This window comes from Callorhinus ursinus, unplaced genomic scaffold, assembly GCF_003265705.2.
Source record: "Callorhinus ursinus isolate GAN/ISIS: 27379988/994484 unplaced genomic scaffold, GSC_fseal_2.0 scaffold1, whole genome shotgun sequence".
Taxonomy (NCBI): domain Eukaryota; kingdom Metazoa; phylum Chordata; class Mammalia; order Carnivora; family Otariidae; genus Callorhinus; species Callorhinus ursinus.
The window spans coordinates 71,359,530-71,385,246 of NW_027397063.1; the positions used below are offsets into that span (position 1 = coordinate 71,359,530).

The 25,717-nt window shown below is 42.0% G+C and overlaps 1 protein-coding gene across 8 annotated transcripts in view; it reads left to right on the forward strand.

Moving 5' to 3' along the window:
• The window catches only part of DGKG (diacylglycerol kinase gamma), a 210,083-nt gene that overhangs the window by 179,493 nt on the left and 4,873 nt on the right, over window positions 1-25,717 (forward strand). For 7 of the 8 annotated variants that reach the window (XR_012379230.1, XR_012379242.1, XR_012379229.1 and 4 more), the window contains 3 exons: window positions 4,657-4,777; window positions 7,313-7,373; window positions 17,444-19,776. Coding sequence is in view for 1 of the 8 variants with exons in the window: in XM_073896004.1 (XP_073752105.1) it covers window positions 4,657-4,777; window positions 7,313-7,373; window positions 17,444-17,542 (281 nt within the window). In the remaining 7 variants the exon portion in view is untranslated. Of the gene's footprint in view, window positions 1-4,656; window positions 4,778-7,312; window positions 7,374-17,443; window positions 19,778-25,717 lie in introns of those variants that run through there. The other variant, XM_073896004.1, reaches the window with a different exon arrangement.

Consider the following 25,717-nt stretch of genomic DNA (forward strand, 5'->3'; position numbering starts at 1 on the left):
GACCTAGCCTCACTTCGCCTTGATGCTAACACCCATCACCACCCTCTTCTTCAGCTGCCCAGCACTGGGGTCATAGGAGGGACTCGGCATGTACTAGCACTGCTCACTGCACCTCTTTCCAGCCCTCCTTCTCCCACGGGCTCACAACACCTTCTAGAACTCCCCCTTCTCCCTTTCCTCCAGTCCTTCATCTCCTTCCCTATTCAAACTATACCCTGTGCTACAGTATTACAGCCATCTCTTGCCCACCCACCAATATAGTACATCAACCCTCTTGTTCTTTCTTTGACCACATCTACCTGGAAAAGTTTGAGGATCTAAACCACACTGCAGGCATGCAAGTGTAGGGAGGCTTCTCGAAGTTGATGGCGCTTGAGCTGAGTCTTAATGAAAAAGTAAAAGTGGAAGTGGGCATTTCAAGCAGGGGTACAGCATACATAGAGGCACAAAGGAGGGATAACTTGGAGAACTTCATGCTGTTGTGCATATCTGGAGCAGATACCTAGCCCTACAGTGTCAGGAAACAAAACTGCAGAGGCAGCCTCTTGCCAGATGGGTACAGGCCTTGCGCATCAAGCCAGGGAGTTTACATCATGTTTACAAGTATGAAGAGCAGTCAGTTGATAGGTTTTTTTTAAAGGACTTTTAACTTATAACATTAATACATACTTACAGAAAATACGAAAAATGTAGAAAAGCATCAAGTAGAAAATAACAATGATCTTGAATCTAATTATCCAGAACTCACCACTGTTAATATTTTAAGGGAATTTGTCCTTTTCTCCTATACATATTTTTACTTAGCTGAGGGCATGGTGTGTATAAATAAGTGTATATCTTACCTTCACACTTAATGTTATATACATATTTAATGTTTTTGAAATTTTGTAAATATCTTAATGGCAGCACAAAAGTCTATCGTCATGGATACCATATACTTTATTCTCATACAGACGGAAATGAGGAAGGAGGGGATGTCACTATTATAAATGATACAACAGTGTTCATATTTGTGTGCGCTTAGATCCTGTCAATGATTTCTTGTGATTGGTACCAAAAAAGAAATTAATGAATCAACAGTATGAAAATTGTAGAGACCCATTGTCAAATTTCTTTCTAAAAAGTTTTTGCCAATTTACACTTTCATCATAGGTGTGAAAGAATGCACATTTCATCTTCTCTTGCCAGCACTTGGTGTTATGATTGGTGCCACTGAAGGATTTTTGGTATAAGGATGACATGAGCAGATTTGCATTTATAAAATCACATACTGGAGGCTGAGTCAAGTGGGCCAGATTGGAGCTGCTATTGCCGTCCTTGCTGTTCCTGGTTTGCTTCCACATTCTCCTTTTTCCATTTTCCCATTCTTCATCGTTTTTTCCTCCTCAGGGAGTGTATACTAAGTGTTCCCTGCACACAAACACAAGGCTTTGTTACCAAGAGCGGAGCTGAAAGGCCTATAGCTCTAGTGGTTGCAACAAACTCGTGCCCAGCTCAGTGACCCTCTTCTTATAGTTGTGTCAAAAAATAATAATAATAATAATAATTTCTGGACAATAATTCTCCTTAGGTAGAAATATTTTTTTATATTTTTCAATGAAATTGCCAAGTGGATTTATTGCTAAATTAATTTCTTTCTGTATTCTGTGACCATCCAACCCTACATATGATCATCTCTGTCCCTGGAACATCTTTGCTCCTTCTCCTTCTTAACCCAGCAAATTACCTGGCATGCATCCTTCAAGACTTTCCTTAAATGTCTGTGACACCGTCCTCCCATACTTAGCCCGGTCAGAATCAGTTACTCGGGCCTCCCTGCCCCTATAGTTCAGTTACAGCATTTTCTACACGTAATACATTTTCTCCCTCTTGGTCAAGAGTCCTTCAAGAGTAGAACATTTTGTATTCCCAGTTTTTAAATGACACTCAGTTGCCACTCAGTAACTTATGAATGAATGAATTCCTGTTTTACTAAGGTGCATGGACATTCCAGCTTAAATACTAATGAGTTGAAAAGTGTAAAGACAGACAATAAGGAGATGATGTGAATTGCCAAAACCACACTCTGAATCACTGGTACCAGGTAAAACAGACGTGGTATAACAGATGACCTGATTCTGGATTCTGAGCTTCAAACATTAATTGTTCTGTGTGCTTGGATGTTGACTTGCACTCTATTCTGTTTCATTTTAACTCCAAATTTAATTTATACATAAGTATCTCTGTTCTAAAGGAAGTAAAGGGAATTAAATGATGCCCAAATATCCCAAAGTGTGTATCAAAGAAAACTCCCATGGACTATTTATAGGTATCACACAAAAGAAGAGACTCATGGTCTCATAAGTTTGGTAAACAACGTTAAATAGATCTCTTTATCTCAGAACCTCATGGTAGGCATTGCAAGAAATTGAAAGAAAGATCAGCTAGGCAATGGTGGAGAAGCAGAAGAACAATCAAGTCTTCCTTCAGTAGTAGACAGGAGTCATCCTAGCCTCTTTATGCCAGGGAAGATTCAGAGTACAAATTCAAAAGCAAAACTGGCAGAAAGTATACCAGTATATCCTAGCCCCTTACCCTGCATTTATCTCCTCAGTCCCACATGTGTGTGAGCCTCTGCCCCCCACCCACCCACCATGCGGATGAGATCAGCCTTCATTACTTCTCTTCTAGAGCCAGGAAGCAAGGTAATGTGTGGGAAGTGATAGCTGCAAGGTAATGTGTGGGAAGTGATAACAACTTAAAGCCATTCAACAGGAAAATTTGTTAAAAGACCAAGACATTGTAAAAGCTGAAACACTTGAGTCTATTAAGTCCCCTGCTTCTTAGAACATTTTGTTACCAGGAAATGTTTCAAGGAGGGAAAACACTGATCTATAACAGCACTGTCAGATACCCAAGGCGGGTACAAAGAGCAACACTTTACAAGACATCTGTCTTTCTGCCATTAGGGGAACCTCTGAAAACTACTGCTGCTTTTTTTCTCCTACCCCAGTATAACTCCCCCACCCTCCTCACCCCTAGACACACTCCTCTATTTCTCTCCTCCCTCCTCCCTTTCTCTTCCCTCTCTCATTCATAACCCATGCTGATTTCACAGACACCGTTAAAATGACACAGTAAGCTAAGACTATCCAATGGTTATTTAATGCTCTTTGGTAAGAAGGGAACTAATTAAATGACTAGAGGTTTAGATATTTGTTGTTTATTGGATCCAAACTCCTTAAGAGAGCCTGGAGCATTCTCCTAAACAAACACTGCTCTTTCATGGCTTCTTGTTCCAAGCCCAAATGAGATGGAGAGTTTAGGAGACAGTATTTTTCACAGATATGAAAAAGAAGAAGAAGAAGGAGAACCAGAGAAGGAGAATGGGAGTGTGCATTGAAATAGAGGGGAAAGCTTCTGTGCCTGTCACAGGAAGATGAAGGAGCGCAGTTTGTGTATCTGTTGGCAGCTGCTGTCCATCAGTGATCATCAGTAGGCTGGACTGGAGCAGTGTTGACACATATGTGGTCAGTTCCGTGGTCTGCATAACTCTTCATTAGAAATGCATCCATCAAGAAAATGTTTTTAAACAACAGTCTTCTAAACAAAAAAGCAAAGACAAACCCAAATACCTCCTTGACAATCTTAACAAACACCATTATACTATACCAGGAGGCACCTTAGACAAAACCCATCTATTAAATAAATAAAAACATTAACTTTCTAGTTTGGGGATATTAGTAGGATGTTAGTGACTCGGTACAATCTGTGAGAAAAGTACCTTTGCTTTAGTAGGCAAAAGAATGGAGGCTTTTAAAGAATCTGCCTTTTTGTTTTGTTTCTGTTTTCACTACAAAAGTTGTGTTGTAAAAGTGTCTTGTTCCCAACATCAAATCTTGATCCTGCCATTGCTTTCACAAGAAATCAGGTAGGGACAGCCCAAGCCTCAGGAACTCTGAACAAAAGACATCTTCCAAGTGCTGAATCAGAAGTAACTGCCATTGTGGGAGGCCATCGATCCTATGTGACTCTGAGACTTAGACTCATATTTTCTGTCCCACTTTTTCTACTGTGGACCCAGAATAATCTGGTGTAGGTGAAATACTCTTTTCCTTGGCTCAGATGAGGCACCTGGTGTCCTGAAAGAGGTCACTGATTTCCCCAAGGATGTCCAAGGAGGTTGGCTCACCACTGGCTTCCTGCAGGCCAAATTTGAGGTTGGTTAACCATCAGTCATCATCATTAGGACCATGATGTTATTCCGACATTCAGAGAAAAGAAACTTGAACCAGCTTGGAGAAGGACTTTTGTCACCATTCCTTCCTATGTGTCTTTAGCTGCCCTGGGGGGGAGAGGGGGGATTTGAAAATCATTTCGGAAATAGCTGGCTCATCATTTGTTACTCTCCATTTAAAGAGGCTTCTAGAATTGCCAACCTATTCATTGGATGCATATTAATGTTCTGAATCAAAATCTTCTTTCACTAGAACTAGGTTTCTGTTCATGAAAAGTACATTTACTGACCTTTGGGGAAATTCCCTATTCAGAATGAGTTTGAAATGCTGTTTGGTGGGAGATGAAAGGGTATTTTTGACAGATCTGGGTTTCTGACAAAAACCAGCCTGAGGAACAGAGAGATGTATATGCACTACTTCTGTTTGTTTCACTCTGCAGACCTCAGTGACCAGCTCCTTGAAGTGGTGGGCCTAGAGGGAGCCATGGAGATGGGGCAGATCTACACTGGCCTGAAGAGTGCGGGCAGGAGGCTGGCCCAGTGCTCCTCGGTCACCATCAGGTATGCTTCCTCATTACCCAGCAGCCTCCACGTCTTTCACCCCCCTCAGTGTTCTTACAGACAAGAACTAGGAAGCCATCTTTGGATTTCAGTGCAGGGAGAGTGCGGGACAGAAGCTTGATAACATTGATAAAGAATGTCTTTAGAGATCATTTCCCAACCATCCAAGACATCAACTGAAGGGTCCACCATGACCTATCTGCTATTCCCTTACAATGAATTGGTGAAGTTCTCTAAATAGTATAAGATTAGGAGGTCCAGAGAGCCAGAGATCCAACTTCTTGCCTTTCTTTTTTTTTTTTAATTCCATTAGCCAACCTATAGTACACCATTCATTTCAGATACAGAGTTCAGTTATTCATCAGTTATGTAGAACACCCAGTGCTCATCACATCACGTGCCCTCCTTGATGCCCATTCCCCAGTTACCCCATCACCCCTCCAGCAATCCTCAGTTTGCTTCCTGGATTTAATAGTCTCTTGTGGTTTGTCTCCCTCTCTGATTTCTTCCCTTTCAGTTTTCCCTCCCTCCCCCTATAATTCTCTGCTTGGTGTTGCCTTTCTTATCTTTACAAATTAAGATGCTAGATGTATGCCAGAGGGCACACTGTAACAGAAACCAGGTTCTCGGCTCACTCTTTCTTGGATGGTGGCCTTAGAAATACTGTTTCCTATTTGCCTTTGTAGAGCCAAACCATCAACATCAGCAAATGTGTTACAATTGCCTAAGAGGGTGATGCTTCTGCAGGGTGTGGACCTCACAGGTCGGTCACTGCAGGCTGCTGGAAGAAATGGAGTCTCAGAGGGGGGATCCTCTGATGTCAGTTGCTTCTGTTTAGTCAATAAAACTCATCAGGTTCTTCTCCACCTGATTATTTGAGAAGCCTTTATTCCCTTCCTTTTCCCCATCCAATTTTTACAGTTCAAATCTTTTAGTGTGCCTTAGGGAATCTCCTGGAGGGGTCACAGTATGCAGGTTTCCCAAAATTATTTGACCACAGAACCCTTTTCTCCTGAAACCTCTTGGGCGAGTGTCCTCAGCACCCTTTTAAGGAAATGCTGCTCTTGGAGCTACCCTGCATCCCTCGGAAAGATCCCCAGACCTGGTTCCCTAACATCTCTTAGCTAAAGGTCTATCCCACGAAACCCTTTTGTTCATTCCCTTCCTGTATCTTCTTTGTCTTTTCTGGTATTACCCAGAGCTTTGCTTGTTTTCTCTCTGGGCTCTTGTCATTCTGGGGTCCCTGTTTTCCACATTAATCTCCACACTTACTTCCTTGTCTGTCCAGCACTGAGTAGGTCCAGTGTGTTCGCACAGCTAAGCCATAACTGATATAGACCACAGAGAACGTAACATCTTAGTCCCAGCATCAAAAAAAGCCATATGTGAGAGGGAGGACTTTTTCTTCACAGTCAGTGGACCTATTTTCAGATAGGACAGAGGGGGTGAGCCAAGATCCCCATCCTCCTGGGAATTTCCCAGACACCCTCCTCAGCCCCAAGAACCAAAATACCACTCTGTCCTCTTATGACTGGTTTTATTATTAGGTTTATATTATTTTTTATTAAATATTCTCAAGATCAGTCAGACAGTCATCGACATCAGAACATAGCCTGTGTCCCTCATTTTATCATTTCAAAAGCAGGGCAGATGCCAAACCCAGGTGAGAGCTTCCCAGACAGTGGGTAGCAATTGTTCCCTGCTCACCCAGACCAGAGGCTTCCAAAATGACTTGCCTTTTCTCCCGAAAGCAATATAGTACGAATTCACAACCCTTCCACAGAAGGGAGTCAAAAGACCTCATCTCTCTCCCTTAAAGAATCTGTATGGCAGAGAAGCCTTGTCCCAAACAAGAAAGCAACACGGTCTTCTCTCCTCTCCTTCTACCCGTGGGGACGGTATTCGCAATGACCCCGTTTCCCAGCTAAGCCAGGTTCATAGTCCATACAGTCACAGAGTGCCCTCCTGTTCAAGACATAAAAGAGAGGATAGTTAGGAGCGGGGGCAAGGCAAACACACTCAGACCTGAGCTGTACCTTGCATAGGTCGGAGACGTTACTTCATTGACATGATGCAACCTCTCACTCAACAGAGAGACCAGGCCTTTTCCCATTTCATAACCATTCCCATTTCACTGTGGAGTTTCTGGCACAGTCTGTAGGCCCTCCGGCTGGTTGTTGACTGAGGGTCTGCTCAGCAGTGGTGCTGCCATCGTTGTCGGCCGCTGTCTCCCAGACTTCCGCGGACTTCACTGCTCACCCTGGACAGTGTTTCTCAAACTAGGGTCTGAGCACCAGTGCAACAGAATCACCCGTAGCCTGAGTTGTGACCCTGGGACCTGCCTGGTCAGAATTCCTGAGGTGGGCTCAGAAATCAGTTTCTAACAAGCCCTCCAGGGGAGTCTTAGGGAACCACTCCTAGGTGGGCAGATAAGGTCTTCCCACTTCTGTCTCCTTTGTGAGGACCACCCTAAAATTCTGGCACTCCGGAAGCGTCGAAGCTCACGGTGTTCTCTCGGTTCTTGATGTGTTCCAGGACAAACAAGCTGCTGCCAATGCAAGTGGATGGAGAGCCCTGGATGCAGCCCCCATGCACGGTGAGTGATGAGGGTGAGAAGTTTTCTCTTGGGCTCCTTTGGGGCACTGACAGTATGAAATCGCTGACTCTCCAAGTTGCCCAGGGTTTGGGGAAATCATCTAGTGCAGCCTGTCTTCCACTTCATTCATCCACCCATTCACATACCTGCTAAGCCTTTATTGAACACCCACTGTGTGTCGGGCACTGCGAGGTACCAGTCCCGCAACCGAGTGAAACAAAGACCTGTCCCCAAAGCGCTTACACTTGGAACTGGTGAATTCTAAGACTTCATCTGCAGTAGCCTTGAGCATCTCCTCTAGGGTCACCGCAGTGGCAGAGAACTTGCTGCCCCAAAAGGAAACCTGCTCTGTTGATGAATAAGTCTAATTGCTAGAAAGCGTCTCCTTATGTAGAAGCCAAGTCTGTACCCTTGCACTGGAACTTCCTCCCAGGCACTGTGACTCCCGGAGCCCCAAGGGGAGGACCCCTGCAGTGCACACACTTCACCGCAGAGGCACCAACCTGAACTCCCCACTGCAAGGGGAGATGGCAAGTTCTCACTCAGCACCCAGCACTGTGCCTGGCGCGGAACAGGTGCACAATGATATCCGTTGAACGATGAGTAAAGCGCTGAACAAATGAGCAAGTAAAAGAAAGGGAACATCCTCCTTCCCCGACTTACCATACCCACAGCAGCCCTCCATTTGGCACCACGACAGGGGTCAGGCATCCTTCCTGCTTAGCAAGAAACCCAGCTAAAAACTCGGTGGTGAAGAGAAAGCACTGTCCCGGTGTTTGGGGCCAGGATGCTCCCCGGGCTATTACATTAGTATCACCTTCAGTACTACCGTGAATGTGCAAACCTCAAGAGGCAGAAGCTGTGTTTCTAAGCTCCCTCACTTGTGGAGTATTCAGATAGCTCAAAAACCTGCTATTTTGAACCCTCGGAACTCAAGTTTTCTTCTACTAGCGGAAGGGTTTGCATGAGATTTCTACCAGGCCTGAATCGTAGATGTATTTCCATCACTCTTGGTTCCATGTGACTTCTACAGATTATAAAACTGGCCCCTGGAGACAGACTCTAGGGATGGCAACTTCTATAAAGGGTATCAAAAGCAGAGATTTTTCTGCAAAACCCTTACCTCAATCTTCGGGCTTCTATGAAGCCTAAGAAAAAGATGAAAACACACTACAGCAAAAACTAATAATAGCTTACCACTTTGTTAGAATTAGAAAGGATGGAGGAAATTTCTACTACTTATAATTTTGATGGAGCTAAATTGAGAAAAATCTATCCAAACTCCTCTTGTCTTCTAAAAAAAGGCTGGAAGAAATCAAATCCTCTCCCACCTGGCTCAGCGAGATCTGAAAACTGGATTGCCATTTCCCTTACTGCAAGGACTTCGTTTTTGAAACAAACACTTCTCCTGCCCCCACCCTGACCCTCTCTCCAGGCCACCCTTCAGAGATTTCACCTCACTGGGAAAACATTTGTGACCCAGTGATCTTAAGACACAGTCCGTGGATAGCCACATGTGAAGATGTAGGAGTCCTCTCAGGCTGCCATCACAGAACACCACAGACGGGGCAGGTTCAGCAGCAGAAATGTATTATCATCCCACAGCTCTGGAGGCTGGAAGTCTAAGACCAAGGTGCTGGCAGGGTTGTCCTGGCGTGGCTTCTCTTCCTTACTTGCAGACAGCCACCTTCTTGCTGTGTCCTCACATGGCTTTTTCTCTGTGCGTGCACACTCCTGATGTCTCTTCTTCTTCCTCATGGATTAGGGCCCCACCGTTCTGACTTTATCTACCCTTAATTACCCCCTTAAAGATCCTGTATCCAAATACAGTCACAAGTGGGGGTTAAGGCTTCCACATATGAATTTGGGGGAGACGTAATTCAGGGCACAACAGAAAGCCACCTTCAGCTCACAAGAGTGAAAACAAAAGTCCCCTTGTTGAAACATTTTCCTGAAGGCACACACCAGCTGGGAAGTAACTCAGAGTGAAAGGCTTAATGATGGGACATCATGACACAAAACAACTTTTGGTAAAAATTGAAACCAGTTAAATTAGGATGAAGGAAAATAAAAACTGTTAAATATGGTTGTGCAACTGAATGCACGTGGTGAAAATCAATCCAGGAGATGGAAGATCTGCCATGTAAACATTAGGAAGCTGGGTCCCAAACCTAAGGTTAGATTAACCAAGGCTGAAAGCACATGGGAGGCCTCAGTGAAGGGATAGTAAAAAAATAATAAATAAATAAAAATTTAAAAAAATAAAAAATAAAAATTTTTTAAAAAGTTAAAAAAAAGAAGGGATAGTAAAAGTGTGCTGAATCTTTTCACTGTCTCTCTGCACTTTGATAATGAAAAAGTCTAAGTCAGAAGAAAATTTGAATAATTAGATAATCACTGGTAAAATCAAAAACAGGGTGCACACCTTTCAAATCTGGGAGGGTTTAAATCTCATGACCCTTATCAGTGTGAACCAGACAGAAAGCAAATAACAAGCAAACATTTAATTTTTTTAAGTTTTTATTTTAATTCAAGTTAGTTAACATGCAGTGTTATATTAGTTTCAGGTGTACAATATAGTGATTTGACAATCCCATACATCACCCTAACAATAACAAGCAAACTTTAAAAAAATTATAAGGCAAGATGAAAGAGGTTAAGACTAAATGTATCAATAATGACCCAAAAAATGTGCTAAAGTCCCCTATTAAAAGAACAGTACTCTCATATTGGGTTAAAAATTAAAATCCAGTGATGTGTTTCTTGTAAGAGATATACCTAAAGCAAAAGGACATATATATCTTTTTATTTTATCCTTTATCAAGCATAGAGAAATTAAAAGTAAAAAATGATATTATTAATTATATTAATTTTAGGCAAACTAACCTTCCAACATGCCAAAAGCATGAAGTGGAATAAAAAAGGTCACTTTTTATTGGATAAAAGGTACACTCATTTCTGAGATGTAATAGTCATAAAATTGTAGGTGTGCAATAACAGAATTAAAATATATCCTGTGAAAAACAGGATGAATATATATACTGAGAAAAAAATAGATTTTATAAAAGAAGAAGTTGACAGAGATACAAGTATTGAGAGGCTTTAAAATATTTGTTTCTGCCTTTGAGGTCAAGAAGCAAAAATAAACAAAATCACAACACTAGATGAAATAACTCTATAACCTATAAACAAATTAAATATCTCATTTTTTTTCAAGGATCCAGAGAGTATTTACTAAAACAGATCTTAAACTAGTTCACAAAGAAAAAAATCTATATAAAGCCAGAAGGAAAAATCATAAAGGTTATTTTATTTGACCATAGGCAACAAAATCAGAAATTAATAATAGAAGGTTAAATGAATAAACAAGCAAAATCCAATCACTTGATTTTTAAATTCTCCTAAAGAACAGTAGATTCAAAAGATCAAAACCACCATCATAGACTATTCCAAAAATAATAAAAATCAAAAGGTTCTCATTCAAAAACTGTAGAATATAGCCTAAACTATATTTGGAAGTAAATTCAAAGTATCATATACTTCTATCATTTAAAAAGGCAAAACATGTAATGAATAATTGCAAAATTAGAAGAACAACAGTAAAACAAACTGAGGAGAAGCAGAAGGAAGAAAATAGTAAGGATAAGAGTAGATATTACATAATTAGGAAGCAGGAAAATTGAGAACTTATTCTTTAACATGTCAAATATTTGAAAGCCAATTTTAAAAACAAAAAAGCAGATCAGAGGCATTAAAATATAAAATATATAATATAATAAAATGTAAATATAAATGTGGTTTCATTTAATTATAAGACATAATATGACATTTAATATATAATCATCTTGATTCTAATAAACTTGATCATCTCATGAAAATTCCAGATAACCTGTAATGAAAGAGAAAATGCCTTCAAAGAATTACATCCAAAATGATCTTAAAACAGATGGTCTTACTGGTGAGTTTTTCCATACTATTAGGAAATAAATATTCATGTAAACTGTTTCATATTATAAACAAAATAGAAAGTCACCTGATCCATTTCATAAAGTTAGGACAAATACAAAAACTGAACAGAAAGTATGTTTTTTTTTTTAAGATTTGATTTATTTATTTTAGAGAGATAGAGAGAGCATGAGCAGGGGGAGGGGGAGAGGGAAAGAGAATCTCCAGCAGACTCCCTGCTGAGTGTGGAGCCCGACACGGGGCTCAGCCTCGTGACCCTGGGATCATGATGTGAGCCGAAACCAAGAATGAGACACTTAACTGACCGAGCCACCCAGCCACCCCAAAATTGTGATTTTTAAAGAAAAAACTCTTAAGAAACTAAAACCAGAAAAATACTCCCTCAAAATAATAAAAAATATTTATCTTAAACCAAGAATGAGTATTTTATTTAATAGTAAAACACGAGCAGAATTCTCATTAAAATCCTGAACAAGACATGTACACCATTACTGTTTGGAAGTTTTAGCTAATGCAATTTAAATGACACAGGAAAAAAAATGTAACCATTTGGAAAAGAGTCAAAACTGTCATTATTTGCAAATACTATGATTATGTATATAGAAAGCTAATGGAATCAACTGAAAACCCCAAAGATTAAATTATTTCAGTGAAGCTCTATAGAAAGATAGACAGAAGTAATAGCTTTTGTATATTCCAGCACTAACTAATCAGAAGACTATAATAGAAAAAAATAAAATATAATAGCAACAACCAAAACCAAAATATTAAACTGAATTGTGAAGAAATAATGAAAACTAATAAGATTTGACCAATATAAAAAATATATATATTTGAGTTCTAAAACATCCCATGTTTCTAAACAGGGACCCCAAGCAAAATCCCAATGCAATTATCTTTTTTAACTTGGGAAAACAATGCAATAGTTGAGGTGTTTTATGGAAGAGCTATGAGGAAGGACTTCCCACAAGGTATTAAAATAGTTACAGAGCCACAGTAATTGGCATGATATTGAATAGATACATCAGTAGTACAGAAGAGAGCCCTAAGAAACCTTAGTATACATAAAATCTATTTTTTAAAAAAGGAAGCAAAAAAGATCGTAAGTTAATTTGAAAAGAATGGACTCTTTAACATAGAGTATCCAAGAAATTGCCTGTTTGGGAAAATGTCATTATATATCAAAACCTCTCACCTCAAACTATACTCCAAAAACAAAACCAGAAAAACTACAATTTAATTAAAAATTAGGACTACCTAGGGGGAAATATAGATGACTATAATCACACTGTGAGCATGGACTTTCTGAGGAAAAGGTGACACATTTAAATATTAGCACCCTGAAAAGTCTACAAGTCAAGAATCAATGTAGAAATTGTAATGTCCAAGGACAAGATGTTTGCAATAGCTATCTCAGAGAAGAGATTCATTCCCATAATGTCTAAAGAGCTCTTAGAAACCAGGAGAAGATGCCAACAATGCAATAGTGAGCAGACAGTTCACAGAATACCATGGACTACCAAAGCCGCGAAATATTATTTAATATCATAAATTAAGAAAAAAGGAGGGAAAGAATTTCAAATTGAAATAGTGAGAAAACCATGCCATGTTTCACTTGTCAAAGTAGCACAATTTGGTTTTCTTTTAAAATATTCATGCTGTCGAGATGTGTTGAGGCCAACACACGCAAGGGGTGAGATAAGAGTATAAACCAGAGGGGTGCCTGGGTGGCTCAGTCGGTTGAGCCTCCGACTCTTGATTTCGGCTCCGGTTGTGATCTCGGGGTCGTGGGATCCAGTCCCACATGGGGCTCCACACTCAGTAGGAAGTCTGCTTGGGATTCTCGCCCTCTGCCCCTCCCCCAACTTGCATGTGGCACACGTGTGCTCTCTCTCTCAAATAAGTACGTCTTTTAAGAAAAAAAAAAGTAAAACCAGAAAGCCGTTCTGGGGAAAATATTGGGAGCCATACATCAAGAAGAACCTTACAAATATTAATATACACTGACCCAGTTCATTTCCTTTGACCCTTAAAATTTTGTTCATTATTCTTTTAGGAATTTATTTTAAATAAAATACAGGTTGTCATTGAAAAAAATGGGAGAAAAACCCAACATTTAAGAAAAGGGTTACATAAGCTATGTGAGATTCATCAAATAGAATAATTTTCAGTCATTGAAAACCATGTTAATGAATATCTAATGACATCAGAAATGCTTGTAAAATAATGCTAAATGAAAACAGATTAAGAAGCTGATTTCATGTATTAAAAACGTATAAACATACAAATAAACCAAAAAACATATACCCAAAAGTTAATGGCAATTAACTCTAAGTGATTTTTAAATTTTTCCATACTTCCCGAATTCTCAAAAAGGAGCATATGTTTGTTTATACATATAAATATATGTATATAAGAAATGTATTATTAAGCAAACTTGCCTTGTGCTTGCTGCACGATACGATGATCTCTCATGTTTTATCATCAGTTAGACAGCATAATTTGAGCCTTAAAATTAAGAATGTTCCCCCGCAGTTAGGATCTCAGAGTGGAAAGGGATTCCAGTTATCTAGTCCAATGAATCCCAAACTTAAGTGTGTATCCAAATAACCTGGAAGGCTTTTAAAATACAGGTTGCTGGGTTTCTGATTCAGTAATTCTGGATGCCTGAGAGTTTGCATTTCTGACAAGTTCCCAAGAGATGCTGATGCTGTTGGTGTAGGGACCACACTTGGAGAACCAATAATCTAGTCAAACTTCCTGACTTATCAACAAATCCCAGATTTCTCCTCCACCACTAGCAAAACCCAATTGTCCAGCTACATCTGAAAGCCTCCGGTGGCAAGAAACCCTCTCATGAAGCAGGGCATCCTAAGAACTTAGCTAAGACCAGAAAAAGATTGTACGAGCCCTCTCCCATCTCCCCTAGCCTCCCTTTAAGCAGGAGTATTTCCCAAATGACTTGGAAAGGGTCCACACTTACAGTTATTGGCTATTTTGTGGGGCATCATCTGAGTCATCTGGCCAGAGGGGGCAACGTTCAGGAAGGAGTCCCTCAGTTTATTGCTTCTCTTGAGGTAATAAAAATGTGTTGATGTGCGGGAAATGGCCCCCAAAACAGACTCAACACCCAGCACTAGTAAAATTTTAAAATGTACTCCATTTTAAAGGGGAAATTACATGCCGCAGTAGTTCTGTGCATTTTGAGTTGTCACACAAGAGCCTACTGTATGGGTGCTCTCCCTAATAGAGCAGAGAACTAAGAAAATGGGGCTGCTCTCCTTAGTGCCTGTCAGATGTTGTAAATCTCTTGAAAGGTCTTTAAGAAAATCATCAAGACCTCAGTTCATTGCCTGACCAGCCCAATTAGCAGAGAAATTTGGGTTCTAACTACAGAGATAGGGGATGCTGTCTTTCCATCAGGGATTGAAAAGGCAAGCTTCACCACGTCCAACTACCTCCTCCAGTGGGCTCTGAGCTAGTTAACCCACTAGCCTCTCCCAAATAGGGGAGAAGGGGATAAACATCTTTTGACTCAAAATGAAAATATGATCTCCTACTTCTTACCTTCAGTGTCAGTACCTACAGTGCACTCTCAGTTACCTATAGCATTAGAAGCCACAAACCACATCAAAATCTCATGTTAGCCAGCATCGCCAAACCCCTACCCCATCGAGACCTTTGTCAAAACTGCTGAAAAACCAAATGGGAGGGATCTGAGTTTCACTTCCTCCTCTTTGTCCTGGAGGTGCTAACAAGCAAATAAATTGCTCAGCTAGAGAAAGAAAAAGGAGAAGTAAGGGTCTTCCATCATCTAAAAAAAACGGGCTCTATCAGCAGGAAATGTGGGCAGTGCATCAGCTGCCGCTGTCTGCCCCAAACATAGCCATCTCCACTGCCAGGACATTCTCTCTCTCTCCTGGGTCGTGTTCAGCCATCAGTACTTCCACAGCCTGGGCTGTCAAAACGCCGTGCGCTGGTTCGGGGAGTAGCATGATGAAGAAGATGGAGTTCTTCCCCATAGGGGGCTCTGGTGCCCAGGAATGAGAAAAGGCTCCCCACAACACAAGGACATGTGCCACAAGTCACTCTGGTCAATTAGTCCTAAATCACATGCCACAGACAAGCTCTGTCAAAGTCCCTCATCTATGCCTCGCTTCCGTGAATTCTGGAATAAACACATGCCCATAATAAGGCCCATAACACAAAATGGTACTTGATATAGTCTTGGTTTGTTCTTCTGAGGACTGCCACAAAAAGAAAGATGTCCTCCCCTCCTGGAGCTCCCGGGTGGTGAAAACCAGCATAAGAGTCATTTGTATCTTCCATTACCCAGGTTATGCTAATTCTCCACAATGTCTTTTGGTTTCATCCTTGTCTTCCCATATCCTGGGGACTTCTAAATTTCAACCTGGCTCACCCTAGTACCCTTTTAGCCAGAGTCTCCCCCACTCCAACTTAACCTGACAAGAACCATGGAATAATTTCCCTGGAACTCTTTTCTTCATCATGTTGTTACTCTCCAGCTTAAAAGTTATCATGGTTCCCCATTACCTTGCATTAAACCTGGCCTCTGCCACCTCCCCTTGAAAACCCTAGACTAACTGCCCCACCTGCATCTCTGACCTCATCTCTCATCCTTTGCCCTGCACTCAACCTTTACATACGTGGCCCTTCCACCCGGTGCCTTCCCTTTCTCTTTTCACCCATACATCTCCTTCCCTTCCATTCAGCTCTTAAAACTCTTCCTTGATTGCTCCGTCCAGACTCTTCTTCCTTACATTCTTTTTGACACCACTTGGTCTATGCCTACATTAATTTAAACTTGTGGATGGGTCTCTCTCTTCAAGAGTTCTTCTGTGGTTCTCTGTGGCCACACTGTCATTTCCAATAACATAGAAACCACGAGAATGAGCTCATAGATGGCTTCTTTTGACATACATCTTTCTCCTTCACCTCCAATGTAAGATAACAATTATTTAACTAACCGTTACATTCCATTTTACAGTTCACAGCGGGCTTTCATGGACAGTCTCCCATTTGATCTTCACAACAACTTTGTGAGGAAAACAGGACAAATGTTATTACCCTCATTTTACAGTTCAGTAAGCGTGGTTTTGAAGGTTAAATGATTCGTCCCGAGTCTCACAGCAAAAAAAGCAGGAGATCAGGGACCCAAACCCAGGTCCTTGAATCCTAAGTGCCTTGTTCCCACATCATCTTCCTACTCTGGACATGTGTCACACTTGCTAAATGCTGATGGACTGATAATGCAGATTAGTAATGTGCAGTGTCATCAGGCCACATTCAAATAGGGATTTAGCATTCTGAAGCCACGCCCTAAGGATAAGGTTGGGAAGAAAGGCAAAAATGAGAATTCACTAGTGTCTTTCACTTCCAACTCATTTAAAGTCTGAAGGAGAAAAAAACTCATAAAACCTAAAATTTAAAAAAAAAAAGAAGAAGAGGCTTTTAAAAAGAAAGTTGGTTTTTTTCCTGGAAAGCTAAGAAAAGAGGAAACACCTAAGGGACTCACTTGAAACTTTCCACATGATGTGGCTTGGGTCAGATGTCAGACTAAAGCCTCTAGGTTGCTTGAAGTTCACTGGTTGGTATCTCTGCACTGCCTGGACAGGAACGGCCAGGAGCAGTGGAAGCTAGGAATCCCAAGAACTGGACTCTAGCTGTTCTGCCCTCTCTGTGTGACCTTAGGCTAATCCAAGGCTCAAGAGAGCCTTGGGCCTCCATTCCTTTATCTGTCCTGCAGAGAGGTTGAATGAGATGGTCCCTGAGGTCTCCTCCGGCTGTGACACTTGGAGGATCTATGAATAGCAAGGACACAAGACAGGTGCGAGCTGATCACCACGTGGGAAGCTCACACCTGTCTCTCCCCAGTGTTTCCGCCCCTCAGTTCCAGCAGTGCCAAACTCCAGGCCCAGTGAGGGTCCAGTTGCCAATTTTAAAGCTGTTCAAGGACAGTCGTCCTTCTGCATGGGGCTCTTTCCAACCCGAAGCTGGCCTGCCTTCCTCCCTCTGCAACTCCCTCTCTCATAGGTTACTGAGATTTGCATGCTACTAATTCATTTATGTCCCTTTGCTTTTAGATTAAAATTACTCACAAGAATCAAGCGCCTATGATGATGGGGCCTCCCCAGAAGAGCAGCTTCTTTTCGCTGAGGAGGAAGAGCCGTTCAAAAGACTAAATAATATGCCAAATGCCAGTTAAACCAAGAGAGAAAACAAGAGACCCTAACACACACACACACACACACACACACACACACACACACACACACTCATCTCTAACCAGTGGAAGCAAAGCCACCCATCAGGAAGAAATCTTCATCTTGCCGAATGTGCTCTCTACTTCAACAGTGGACACACCCCAACAGAGCCAGTGCCAACAGAAAATTTTGAACGGACTTCGGGCCGACCAGGGTGTTGTTGGCTCGTATGACAACCTCCACATTCCCAGAAGGCCGTGAGTGGGACTTTCTGAGACTGAAGGAGAAATCCCCCTTTCTTCCCACCAGCCCTGCAAGTTCCCTCACGGACGTTCACAAGAAGCAGGCTGCAGGTTTCCTGCCTATATTGAGATCGGATGTGGCCAAAGGAAAGAGCTCCCATTCCAGAGAATTTACACAAAGGTCCCTCTGTACAGAGACCAACGGCCTCCAGCGCTCAGAGCGTAACCCTTGGCAGGGCTCAGCAAGCGCACGTTGGTTTCTTAGTTGTCCTTCAAGCAGCAACTTCTCCCTGAACTTGCTGAGGAGGCAGAATGGCTGTGGAAAGCTGTGTTTCCATTCTTGGTTCTCCACGCTGTCAGTGGGCACTTGTTATTTTCCCAAAGGCTTCGGCTGGTGGCTGTGTGTTTGTTTAGAGACGGCTCCAAGAGCCCCCAGAGCAGCCTGCACAGTACACCTTCGATGTGGTATTTATTTTCTTAGTTCTGTGAACACCTGGGAGGGAAAGCAGAGAAACTGGGATTTATTTTTCAAATTGGTGTCATAATATTGTGTAAAAAGGGAAGAAAAAAAAAAAAACCACCCCCAGTTTCTTTCTTTTTCAAGCCAAAGCGTGTTTCCTGTTTTGAGTTCCAAGCCCTGGTGGCAGACTATTCCTGAAGGCAGAGAAGATGAGAAGGAAGGGCCTTTTGCTGAGAAGACCAGGAGACAAACCCATCAGGTGGCTCCTACCTGCCTCTTTGCACCTACCACTCCCAGAGCATGACCTGAGGGCCCTTCTGATGGTCTTATGTGTGTGTACATATATGTAGCATATATATTTATATATATAAATATTTATTTACGGATGGACTTTTCCTGATTGAAAAAAAAAAAACAAAAAACATGTAGACGAGGAACAGAAAGTGGGAAAGAAAAAGTAGGTTCTTACTCCCCCATCCCACCATTTCATTGTCAAGACACATTTCCCCATGGCGAGCATGAAATTTAAGGGAAATGAAAATAGCTTATCGTAAAGAGATTAAGAATTCCTATTCTGGATTCTCAAAACAGCCATGAAAGATAATGCTGGACAGAATTACTCTCCCACTTGCCAGAGAGAGATAGTGAGTCTCAGAAAAGTTAAGAGACTTGTACATGGTATCTTAACTAACATGGTTTGAGAATAGGTGCCACTAAGAGGATATGTATTAGAGAGAAGAATCCATACATCTTAGAATAGGGTCATTTCTGGTCACTGAGAAATTATTCCATTCGAATCCAGGTTTCCAGGGAAGGATGAATGCATAGCACATGTGTGGATGTGACAGGCCCACACAAGGAAATGAGGGCTCATGATGCTTCCCAGAGATTCTCTCTGGCCTGAACTGGTAAGAAATTGGTCTGGGTTGAAGGCACTAGACAGATCATCAGATTAAACTCTCCACATGTCAACTCGTCATGGTCGTCATGGCCTCTTAGTCTGGAAGCACCCCTGGCTGCAGGAATGACCTCAGTTGGAGACTCACAAGAAGGACCAAGGCACTTTCTGCAAGGTGTTGCCAGCCGGTACCCAGAGGGGTCCCAGCAGAGCTCAGTAGGCTTCATGCAGCTGGTGCCAGCATTACCCTCCTTTTGCGAGGGCAAGTCTGTGTGAGCTTCATTAGTAGACAGAAACATTTGCCTTGGCACCTTTGCTCCATTGGACTTCCATCCCCTCTGAGATTTAAGAGGACACATGGGCCCACTCATCGATCCACTGAGCGCTCTCTAATCTCCTTGCACTGAGTCAGGAGCTTTGCACAAGGAAGGGAAATTAAGATTGTGTATATACACTGATCCTAACTCTGAAGGAAGCAATCATCTGGGACCATCCTGCTGGATCCAACAGTGCAAAACAGTGGGTGAGAGGACAACCAGGCCACCTGAAGAATGTCCTGAATGATGGGATCCTTAGTGATGGGATGGACCAACAAGTTCCAGAATAACAACAGGTACTCTTTTGGAAGCCACTTGATTTTGAAACAGAGGCAGGTTCAGATTTGAGGTCACTGATTCTGAGAAATTTACAGAAGTTTTTGCATGTGTTTCAACCCCGATCCCCCAAGATTGAGGCTGTTGAGACGTGGTACTGTGGACAGGTGAAACTAGTTGCAGAGATTCACAAGTCAGAGTGGCCCCTGCCTGTTCTAGACTAGTGCATAGGACTTGCAGTGTTGCCTGAGAGACATGTCCCAAAGCCTCCCTAGAGCCACAGAGTATAACAAGGCAGTGGAATCGTACTTCCAATTTGGTAACCTCAGTAAGTCTAGTGGCATTGTTTAGTATGATATTACAACTCATTCCTTAACTACTGTGGCCATGGTTTCTTCCTGTAGAGTACCTCACCACAGTGGGCCTCCCAGCAATCTCAGAGGTTGATGGAGAAGGTATTAATCTCCCGATCTTAATAATGAGACAGTGAAGCTTAATGAGGGTTCAGTGACTTCTCAAAGTCACACAGTAAGGCAATCAGGGCAGAATCCATTCCCTTAGTCTTCATCCTATTCTGATTGTGACCATGCAACAGACACGTTCCCACATGCCCCCACGGTTCTACCCTACCAGCAATAAAAATAATGAAACAGAAAATCTTCAGTACATCATGTTGTCCCTGGACTATTGAGCTGAGAGTTGCATCTCATTATGGCTTGGTCTTTGTGGATTTCCTCCAGTGAGTTGAGAATAGAGATAGGCTTAGTAGAATGATTATATTTCAGGTCAGAGACCAGCTCCTCTCAAGATAGTTCTTTCCACAGATGGAAAAGATATGTTAAAATTGCCAAATAAATTAGGAAATACTTGGCAGAATCTGGAAGAGCCTCCAGACTGGCGTTACATAACATGCATATACATTATACATATGCACATTATATAAGGTGACATAGTACTTAATGTGCTGTATATATTATGCAAATTACATATTTGTGAGTAATCATGATAAATATAGAGACCCACTAATCACTTTTTTACACATACTCAGTGACAGATTAGGAAGTTACTTTGCCAGAGAGTCTTAAAACTTACTCTCTCCTGCTGCTTTGGTTCCAATTCCTGACAAAAATAATTACATCAACTTTTCCCATCTCTAGCCCCCTCTCCTCTTGGCCAAAACCCTCAGTTACCTCCTGTCCCAGCTAAGCTGTACCTTCCATGGAGCACACCACAATTGGGTCCATAAAAATAGAATCATGGGGATGGGAAGGATCTAGACTTCCAGATTCCCCTGTGTCCCAGGCCTACACCTCAACATTCCCAGGCAAGTGGGTGCCTAATGTTAATATCAAAGGGAGAGAGGAGGGGAGAGGGGAGGGAGGAAGGGAGGAAGAGTCTACCAACCCTCCAAAGAAGGAAACTTCATAGTGTAGCTTGGCTACCAGTTCCAGGATCCAACAATAACCAATCAGGAAGTTATTTCAAATGTCTAAGTCCCCACAGCATATCTGAGACCATAATTTCCTAAGATGTGTTTCACAAAATGCTAGTAGCCATAAAATGCCCCATGAAAACAGAGTTCTTTGATCAAGTACTAGCTCCCTTTCTAGGAGAGACATAGAAAGGCTTAACTCTAAGAATTCACAGTAAAGAACCATAGGGTCCTTTATTTGTCTGCTAACATCTATAGATTAGAAACACTGCCTTATGCCCACCATTTCTTCTTTTTGTTCTCAGTGGAGATGGGGACACCCAAGTAACCATCCTCAGCAATAATGTTCCAAAAAGTATTTCTCTAGGACAAGGAATCTCCAGTCTTAAGACACTCTTTAGTTTCTTCTGTGTGATTCTTTAACGAATTTTATTGTTCTCCTCTACATGTCTTCAAGCAAGAATCAAGGATCTGGACTCTTTGCCCCCCCCGGGGGGGGGTGCAGGTGGGGCGGGAGGAGGGATTGGGGACAGAGGATAGCTCCGGAGAACAGAACCAGGTCTAAACAGCACAGTCAGAGGGAGGTTGATTTGTATTCAATTTAATGACTTCTTTTGGAACTGGCCAAATATGGAAGGGCTGCCTTCTGGGGCAATGAACAGTTAGCCGCTCTTATGGGAAGTGTTAGGTGGGGGAGAAGCAATGATTGATCTACCTTGTCCAACAAGCTATTGAAACTGGTTTTGTCAGCAACAACATTAAGTCAGTATCTGTTACTTCGTTTTGAACAGCATACCTCAGTGTCCCCTGTTTTCTGAAAGAATAAAAATGACTCCCAGAGAGATTTCTGGATCTTAGTGGGTACTAACCAGTTAGACCACACCTAATATGTGGTGATCTCCCCTCAGTAGCTTAGAGTTAAAGGAATGAGGTACAGTATTTAGACGAAAAGAGGTTCTGCCTTTCTTACTGGGATCCATATTGGCAGTGTGGAACTCTTCTAGTCCGACAAATACCAGACCTACATCTGGCTTGCAATAACCAGGAAAAAGAAGCCATCCCACATCTCAAATACCAATCCAGTTTTAGATAAAACAAGAGAGCAGAATTGTATAGAATTTCACATGGAGCCATTGTTTGTAGCTCACCTTGATGTCCCATCATGCTGGAGTAGGTCTTTCAACTTTCTACTATAGAGAGAAAACAGGAAAAGGAGACAGGAGAGGGAATTCCCATTTATTGCTTACTGGATACAAGGCACCATGTCAAGGTCTATTCATGTGCTGTCCCATTTAATCCTCAGAATAGCCTATGATATGGGCGTTGTACTTATTTCACAGATAAAGGAATTAGTGCATAGAAAGGTGAAGTACCTTGTCCAAGGTCAAAAAGATAGTAGTAACAGCTAAGACTTGACATGGATTTGTCTCACCAAAAATGTATGCTTTTTCTACTATACTTCAGTGCTTTTAACATCCTCATCTGTTCCCAACCCTGCGATCATTCTGGGTGAGGTTACATGGCATTGGCAGATTGATCTATCAGGTCCACCTCTGTATAGCCATCTGATCACGTTCCTACTAAAGAACTTAACAGTGCTTGTTCACATTTAAAGTCAACAACTTCCGTGGACAACTGGAACCCCAAACCTCAACTTTGCAATCAGATTGGCAGCCAAAACTTAAATCTTCAGTGTTTCAGATTCTAGCGGAATGGGACTTGTTTCCCAGGGCTCCCTAATAGATTTTCTGTTCAACTCCGTGAGTGGGAGAGCAGCAAGCAGCCTTCTCAGACGTAAATGCCATGGTCAGTGGTGACTGGCCTGCACGGGGAAGGAGGGCTGGTGTTGTTGACGGGAGCCTCCAGCAAGAAGGCTCTGCATGTGCTCCTCATTAGTGATAGGCGTGGGCTGGGCCATCTGTATTCCACAGGAGAACAGAATGGCAGGCTGCCTTTCAGATGCCAAGAGAAGCTATCTAATGGGAAGATCCAAAGAGCTCAAAAAGCAGACAGGCATCTTTCTTCACAGGCATCTCTGTGGGAAAAGGGACACAGAAAGCCAAGGGTTTTTGGAAATTAATGGCTTAACTTGCCGGGCACCACCACCACCCCCCGCCCCAGCCACCACTTCATTCTTCATGCCCATGGTGCAGAATAGCAAGCCGAGCCCTGCAGCCTCATCTGCTAGCTCAACTCCCTTAGCACCCACGATGAACCCACGTTATCCTGAAATCTGTGGCTGCAGTGGCAGGTGCATTATAACAAGGCACCAGAGTTTGCAGTGAAGCCTGCAAGTCTCCCAAGGGCCAGGAAGCACTGCAGCTTGGAGAGGCTATGTGATTGGATGCTCAGTGCAGATTCTAGAGAGAGAATCAGAAAACGTGAGGACAACTCTAAATGCTCCAAATTAGGAAAATGCAAGTTGGAAGCAAAGAAGAGAACATATAACCCAGTATCAAGCATGTAGTAGGTAATGAATAAATATGTGTTAAATGAATAAACAGCTAAAGTGGGCATCTGTCCTTCTATCCTGGAATGGGTAGGGGAGGGGGAGGTAGAGGCGATGAAAGCTTTTTAACTAACAACTCAGGAACTTGAAACCACAGGATGTAGAGGGAGCTCATGGGGGCCTCTAACTACACAGACATCTGTTGAATGATGGACACAGCTAAATATGGATCATCAAAGGGCTTTCTAGGTCACATGGAGGGCAGTTTCATGATTCAGAAAATATGAAATTCAACTTGGACAGAAAGACAGAAATATTTGCAATCTACTTCTTAGCCATCGAGTCAGACTGGACAAAGAATAAAAAGGCAGCCCAAGTGGAGTTACAACACAGTAAGAGATCGACATAATAAGGTACAGATTCAAGAGATGAAAAGACATGGAGAACTGGATGTTTTTTTAGCAGATTTATTTGGGCAAGGGAGCTGAGCACTATAGTTCAAAAATGGAAGAAAGGACCAACAAATCCTTTAAAAGAAAAAAACAACTTAAAAGTTGAGTTAATGGGAAGATGGACAAGTCCAGGCGTTAATGAAATTGTTAGTAAATAACTATCATTTATTGTGTGGTCCCAAGCCTATTACTTTGATGAGCACTGTTAACCTTCACAGGAACCCTAATGAAGTTGGTGGTATACAGTTCCCTACTTGACAAACAGGGAAACTGAGAAACAGAGCAAATCTCCTAGCGGCAGCTCTATCAGTATCTACCTTCAAAGCCAGGCCTGTGCCTGCAGGGCCAGTGCGGATTCCTCTGAGCTCCAAGCACAGTGGCAGGGATTTACTACCCCAAATCAGTCCCGTGGGCACAACTCACTGACTTCCTTCTCCAACTGGGAATCGAGTCCCCAAAGCTGGAGTGGGAAACAGCACTCATCTGGCCGGCCGCAGAGGCCCATTGAGGAGGAGCAGATCGGGGCTGCCGAAGGCGCATGCACACCTTACCCTCCCTTCTTCTCAGGCCCTCTCTCCAGAGGCACCAGCTGGGCCTTGTTCTAGGACCTGGCTCAGTCAACAATGGACAGCTGGTAAAGAACTCACCAGATCAGGGTGTTCGCATGATATGAAAGACCACCTTAAAGGATACAGAGACCATATTAAGGATCAGGAGCAAGTGAAATGAGGTCAGGTAGTCAAACATCTGAATTCAGTAATGGATACATAAAGGTGGAACAGAGATCCGAAACATCTTTTTAAAAATCTCTTGGATAAATCATAATTTGGGGTAAGAAGACTGCTTCTAGAATGATGCAAAAAAAATTTTTGAACTTTTTCCTTTCCAAAAAAAAAACACAAAAAATCCTTTTAAAAATGGAAACTTAGCAAGAATTACAAGGTGAGTGATAATAAAATGGTAATCTCTTTTTTCCTTAGACAAGACAACAGGAAATTAATTTCTAAACCTCACAATGTAAATAGCAATCCAGAGAAAGATTCCAGAAAGTGTGCATTTTCTGTTGAGGGATTAAACATCAGTATGTTCAAAGTAATTAATGAACTTATTTTTTGTTCTATTTATTTTTTTTAAAAAACTGGTACCAGTTGGTTACCAGAAAATGGCATGATCTTCAAGAAAAGAAAATTTTTCTTGGTGAGTATTTCCTCTCTCCCCATCTTTGAGGTGAAAGGATTGAGAACTAACTAGATCTTTTAACTCACAGCAACATACATCCACGGAAGGTGTTAATAATAGAGGATATCATTAAATTGCTGTTTGGGGTTTGCTATCATCATACTCTGCTACCACCAGGCATGTAGGTAATGATAATAAGCCTAAAAGGATGAAGTAATCCCACCTCCCTCCCTCTCCCTGTCAGCCTCCTAAAGCTTCCCACCATGGCCGTCCAGGTTAAATATACTTTCCTGAATTAGAATATCTGGGCATAATTTCTTTTTATTATGGAAATTTTCAAACATACAGAAAAGCAGAGCCGTGAGTATAATGAGAACACATATACCTGTTACTTAGATTCAACAATCGTTACCATTTTGCCATATCTGTTTCATTTTTTTTTTACTGAG